Source organism: Ursus maritimus, unplaced genomic scaffold (assembly GCF_017311325.1).
Source record: "Ursus maritimus isolate PB19 unplaced genomic scaffold, ASM1731132v1 scaffold_32, whole genome shotgun sequence".
Classification (NCBI taxonomy): Eukaryota; Metazoa; Chordata; class Mammalia; order Carnivora; family Ursidae; genus Ursus; species Ursus maritimus.
This window is the reverse complement of record NW_024425786.1, coordinates 11,611,109-11,617,007: the sequence shown is the minus strand read 5'-3', so window position 1 is coordinate 11,617,007 and position 5,899 is coordinate 11,611,109. Positions and strand designations below refer to the sequence as shown.

At 61.4% G+C, this 5,899-nt stretch overlaps 1 protein-coding gene across 1 annotated transcript in view; it reads left to right on the top strand.

Moving 5' to 3' along the window:
• The window catches only part of EPHA2 (EPH receptor A2), a 32,188-nt gene that overhangs the window by 11,216 nt on the left and 15,073 nt on the right, over positions 1–5,899 (top strand). Inside the window, exons 4-6 of the mRNA XM_040645830.1 lie at positions 4,271–4,426; positions 4,548–4,880; positions 5,306–5,421. Coding sequence (XP_040501764.1) covers positions 4,271–4,426; positions 4,548–4,880; positions 5,306–5,421 — 605 coding nt within the window. The remainder of the gene's footprint in view (positions 1–4,270; positions 4,427–4,547; positions 4,881–5,305; positions 5,422–5,899) is intronic.

Below are 5,899 nucleotides of genomic sequence, written 5' to 3'. Positions count from 1 at the left end.
CGCCCACCCAGGGGGGGGGGGGGGGGCAGCTCTGTGGGGTGGCCCCTCCCACCCTCTCCGGAGGTAAGTGGGTCCCCAGAACGGAAGGAAGGAGGCAGGGAAAGCAAACAGAAGATAAAAGGCTGCTGGTGGGGAGACAGCAGGAGGTGGAGGCTGGCGGTGTGTGTGGGGGGGAGAGGGAGAGCCGTGCTTATCTCAGGCTTGGGGGAGGAATGTGCCTGAAGATAATTCTCCAGGGTGTGTGTGAGGGGAAGGAGGCAAGGTGCTAGCAGCAATCGGGCCATGGGGACATCCCCACATGGGGCCGCCGGAGCCCCTGGGGAACAAGAAGCCGCCAGGGGCGGGAGCTAACAGTTCCCCTCATTGGCAGGGTCGATGACTTCTGGGTCACCATTTGTTGCCTGTCAGGGCACAAGACAAAGTCCACGCTCTGCCTCCACGGCCTGGGGAGGTGACTGGCCCCAGGTGAATGGCCACTGTGACCTCTTGACCCTGTGACCTCCTACCAGTTGGAGAGGTGGTTGGGCCTGGGGGGAGGGGCTCCGCCAAAGGCTAGATTTGCGTCACTCGGGAGGGCGGAGGGCGTATGTCCCTAAGTCGCTCCACGCTGCCACCTGAGAGGCGGGCATCGGGAACTGGAAAAACCGGGGTGCAGCTCTGGGTGCAGCCACCGTGGCCCAGTTCCCCTGCTCGGTGTGGCCCGGGCCCGCCAGGCAGCCCTGGGCAGAGAAGCTCTCCACAGGTGTGCCAAGGCCAGGCTCCTGTGCCCGGCAGGTTGATGTCCCGGGGCGCTGTCCCCGCAGAGTCTCCCAGGGCATGGCGACACCGCTCACTCCTGTGGTGAGTGTTTAATGCACTCGTCCTAGGTTTAGCCATTGACTCACACATTTGTTCATTCATTCGTTCATTCATTCGTTCATTCGCCCACCCGTCCCTCCACCGAGTCAACCCTACTGCGTGCCGGACCCTGTGCTGAGCCGTGGGCCACAGAGAGATCGGGCGCCGTGCCTGCTGCCACGCTCACAGAAGACGCTAATAGGAGCAGGAGTCATTTCAAAGGGAGCACGAAAGCCAGGCCGAGAATTCCCCCGAAGCAGAAACGGTGTTTATCTGCCTCACCATCATATCCCGGATGGTGCCAGACACGTAGGAAGTGCTCCATTTCTATTTGGTACACATAAGGTTGAGTAACAGATGCCCCCGGGGGGCAGAAGAGGGCCAGAAGTCGGGCAGTCTGGGAGAGCCGTGGAGAGGCGCTCCAGCGGGGTATTGAAGGGTGCATAGGAGTCCCCCGGTCAGCTAAGGGACCGTGGGTATCTTGTGCCCGTGGGTGTGTTTGGGTGTGTGTGAGCGCCCAGTGTGTGCCCAGGATGCCAGGAGATCCAGCTGGGCGAGGTCAGAAAGACACCGGGGCTTGCTGCTGTCCTCCCCGTGAACTCCGGGGCCCCTGAGCACTGGCCCACTCTGGCAGGGCCCTGGGGACAGCCCCTTGTCGTTGTGCGGTCGGAGGTGGGGGCAGCACGTTCTCGTCAGGCAAGCACATGCCCCGTTGACGCTGCCTCCCCACTGTATTATCTGGCATATCCGCAGCGGAAATCTCTCCAAATTCCCTCTTTCCTGCCAGCAGCAGTCAGGCCACCCCCGGGCTCTGGGGCCAAAGAATGGAACTTGACTCTTCCCCTACCCCACCTTCCTCCTTTTGGCACAGGACTGGGGGGGCCGGGGTGCGGGGGCATCGTGGGGGGTTGCAGGTGGCTAACGCCTTCGGTAGAACCAAGCCCGAGCTGTGGGGGCTTGTGGTCCCCTCCCCAGCCTGGGCTGGAAGGTGGTTCTGGGGGCCCGCTGAGCACTCCCACTCCCCTGGGCCTGGACCGAGGGGGCCAGCCCTTACCCAGGGTATAGGCCCCTCCAGGGACAAATCGGGGCACTCGGGGGAATTGAAATCCCAACATAAAATGGCCCGGCTCTCTGGAGTCTCATTTTTACTTGAAGATGTGGGGAGAAGCGAGCTATTTTTGTAATGTGTAATATATAAGGAGGAATGCAGAATACATGTGAGGGGTGCCTGGCTGGCTCTGTCGGTGGAGCCTGTGACTCTTGATCTCGGGGTTGTGAGTTCGAGCCCCACATTGGGTACAGAGATTACTTAAAAATAAAACCTTAAAAAAAAAAAATACGCCTGGATTGCTGAGGTCGTAGGAGACTTGGTTCCCGAACCAATGGTGTGGGGTTGACCCTGCCCTTGCTTCGCCTGGGCCATGAACGTGCTGCGTTTGAGAAGACCTAGGTCGGGAGGTGCCACACAAGTACCCCCCCCCCAGCTGCTCTGATCTTCTGGCTCTTGAAGCGAGTCAGGACTCCTCTCCCGTCCCTTTGAGGCTTGTTTCAGAACATTGGTTTCTCTTTGCTCTAAAACGAGACACGTGTGGGAGGAGAGGGGCTCAAAGTCAGGCATCCTGGGTTTAGGCTTTGGTTCCGTGTCTTAGGAGCTTGTTGACCTTGGACAAGTGCTCTTGCCTCTCCGGGCCTCAGGTTCCTCCCCTCAAAAGTAGAATGAATGAGACGGCGCCCACGGTTGACGAGCTTGTCGTGAGGAATGAACGAATGGCAGGGGCGTGGTCCGGGAGCTACACACAGTAGGTGCTTAATCAGCGGGCGCTGTTTGCGTCCCAGGACACAGAGCAGGAATGAGGTCCCAGGCCCCCTCTGTCCTGGACGAGCGTCCTCAGGGCCTCTGCTGTGGTTCTGACATGGGGGCGGCGCGTGGCAGGACAGGCTGTTCACTCATGGTGGGCGAGAGGGGCTGCCGAGGTGTCCCTTGAGTCCTGTCCCCTGACTCCCAGTCTTGCTCCCCATTGCCGCTCACAGAGGGAACTGGACAAGGAGGGAGACCTTGTCCGAGAATTTTTTCGACAGTGTGAATCTGTGCCATTTTGCTCTGTGTCAATCCTTCAGTCCTTCAGTGGCTCACTTTGCCCCTGGATAAAGTCCTGGCTCCTTGGCCTGGCATTAAAGTCCTCGTTCAGTCTGGTCCCTGGAAACCTCTCAGCCTTCTTGCCTCCTGCTCCCCCCATTTATGCTGAGAAAGCCACTCATACTTTCTGTGTGAGTCTTGCTGTTTCTCACCCATACCTCCTCCTTCCAACATTTCTGCCCTGCCGAACTCCTATGCAGCCTCTAAGCCCCAGCCGAAATATCCCCGCTATGACTCCTCAGATCTCCTTAGCTCTCGACTACCCCTTTATGGCAGACATAGTCATGCGCTCCCACTCCCTGAGTTCAGGGGCTTTGTCTCATCTCGGGGACCACACCACGGAGTGATATCCTGAGGTGTCTCAGGACACCGTCCACAGGATAAGATGGAGGCGGGTACAGTAATGGTGGGGTTGCAGAAGAGGTCCTTAAGGTGATCCCACCCCCATTCTGGCCACTTGGGCAGCTGCCCAAGCCCTGAGCAGCCCTGCACCATGGGCCCCGTGTCTGGGCAGCTTCCTGCCTGTGAAGCCAGGAAGGGGCTTGGGGCATGGGCAGGATAGGGTGGTGGGAGGAAGAAGCCTCTGGAGTCAGGTGCCTGAGCCCCTAGCCGGCCTGGCCAGGACAGGACCTTCCACCCGGGGAGGAAAAGCTGCTTCCTGGCTGCCCTTGCGGGTGGCGGAAATGACTCGGTCCTGGAAGCAGCTCCACAGAAGGTGCTGGGGGCCTGGCCTTTCCTGCTTCCTGGTGGGCCAGCCCCGGAACAGGAAGGCAGTCAGGTCCTGGGGTGGGGGGACACCTGCAGGGGTGGCATCCTGAGCGGGCATGCCTGGCTGCTGGGCTGAGGCGGTGGTGACAGTGGGTCAACAAAGGCCAGCGGTGAAGACGCAGTTACTGGGCAGCTGGAAGCCTAGGTGGGGCCCCATCGGGCTGGTCTGCACAAATTAAAGGGGAGGAGGCAGGCGGGCAGCATGGTCCGTCCGGTGCCGAGCCAGGTGCGAGATAGGCTTCTCGGGTGAGATGTGAGCCTTGCACGCCAGGCTCGGGTGTGGCCCCAGTTGCAAGAGCGGACGGGGAGTGTGCAGAGCTTTGGAGCACACGGGTGAGGCACTTCCTGGGCGCCCAGCGTGAGCTGGACGCTTGCCGTGCACTCTGTCATCACGAGATGCTTTACCAACAAGAAAACGGGCCCAGAGAGGTTCAGCGACCTGCGTGGGGTCCCCACGACGAGGTCTCACTAGAAAAGTCGCCTCGGGTGGGAGCTGGTCGAACTGACGCCTGTCCCTGTGTCCGGCAGCCTGCTCTCCTGGATTCTTCAAGTCCGAGGCGTCCGAGAGCCCCTGTTTGGAGTGCCCCGTGCACACGGTGCTGGCCCCCGAGGGGGCCACCTTCTGTGAGTGTGAGGAAGGCTACTTCCGGGCCCCGCAGGACCTGCTGTCGATGCCTTGCACTCGTGAGTCTTGCCGTGGTCAGGGAGGGCGGCTGGGGCAGGGGAGGGGGGACGGGGACGTGGCCTGCTGCTCGACGCGTCCAGGGCACCCGGGGCTGAACTCTGGCCTCTGCCCTCTGTGCAGGCCCGCCCTCCGCCCCGCACTACCTCACGGCCGTGGGCATGGGCGCCAAAGTGGAGCTGCGCTGGACGCCCCCCCAGGACAGCGGGGGCCGGGACGACATCGTCTACAGCGTCACCTGCGAGCAGTGCTGGCCCGAGTCGGGCGAGTGCGGGCCCTGCGAGGCCAGCGTGCGCTACTCGGAGCCGCCACACGCGCTGACCCGCACCAGCGTGACGGTCAGTGACCTCGAGCCACACATGAACTACACCTTCGCCGTGGAGGCCCGCAACGGTGTCTCGAGCCTGGTGGCCAGCCGCAGCTTCCGCACCGCCAGCGTCAGCATCAACCAGACAGGTGAGGGCCGGGCGTCAGCGGGACGGCCACCCAGGGCTTGGCTGTGTCCGGAGGGAGGCAACAGCCGGGGCTTAGAAATCCGAGCTCGGTGACCTCTCTCAATTTCCTCCCTATCGAGAGGATTCAATAAACTATTATATATGAAGCTCCTAGAACAGTGCCTGCCCACAGACAGGCTATCCCAGGGGTCAGCTGTTGTTTGAATTTTATTAGCCACGCGCTCATAGCTACTCGGAGGGGGCCCCAGGTGTGCCAGCCCGTGGGGTCCAGGGCGGGCGGCTCTGTGCGCCGGAGCCAGAAGAATCCCAGCTTGGGATCTGAGGAGCCTGGGCCGTGGAGGGGACTGGGTCTGGGGGCACTCACCCCGCCCCCAACTGCCCCCATGTGGCTCCTCACACCCCTCCCCCGCACACCGTCCTGCCCAGAGCCCCCCAAAGTGAAGCTGGAGAGCAGCAGCACCACCTCGCTGAGTGTCTCCTGGAGCATCCCCCCGCCGCAGCAGAGCCGTGTGTGGAAGTATGAGGTCACCTACCGGAAGAAGGTAACTCAAGGGGTCAGGGCTGAGCCCGGCTGGGCTGTACGGAGAGGACTGATGGGCCGCATAGATGCTTAGCGCATTCGGCCTATGAGGGCACTGGGGTCGCGGTCTTCGTGAGAGTCACCTCTCCCGGGTCAGCACAGCGGAGAGTTGTGGGAGAGAAGACACAGTGTTCTGGAATCCCCAGAAGAGATAGTCGGGGTAGGGGAAGAGCCAGGGCTCGGCAATCAGACAGACCTGGGTTCGAGTTTGGGGTATGCCTTTGCTGGCTGGAACGTTGAGCGACTCACTTCATTTCTCTGAGCCTCCGTTTCCTCTGCTGTAAGAAGAGCGTCAAGGGGCATCTGGGTGGCTCAGTTGAGCATCCGGCTCTTGCTTTTGGCTCAGGTCATGGTCTCAGGATCATGGGATTGAGCCCCGAGTTGCGTTGGGCTCCACGCTCAGCAGGGAGTCTGTTTCTCCCTCTGTCTGTCCTTGCGCT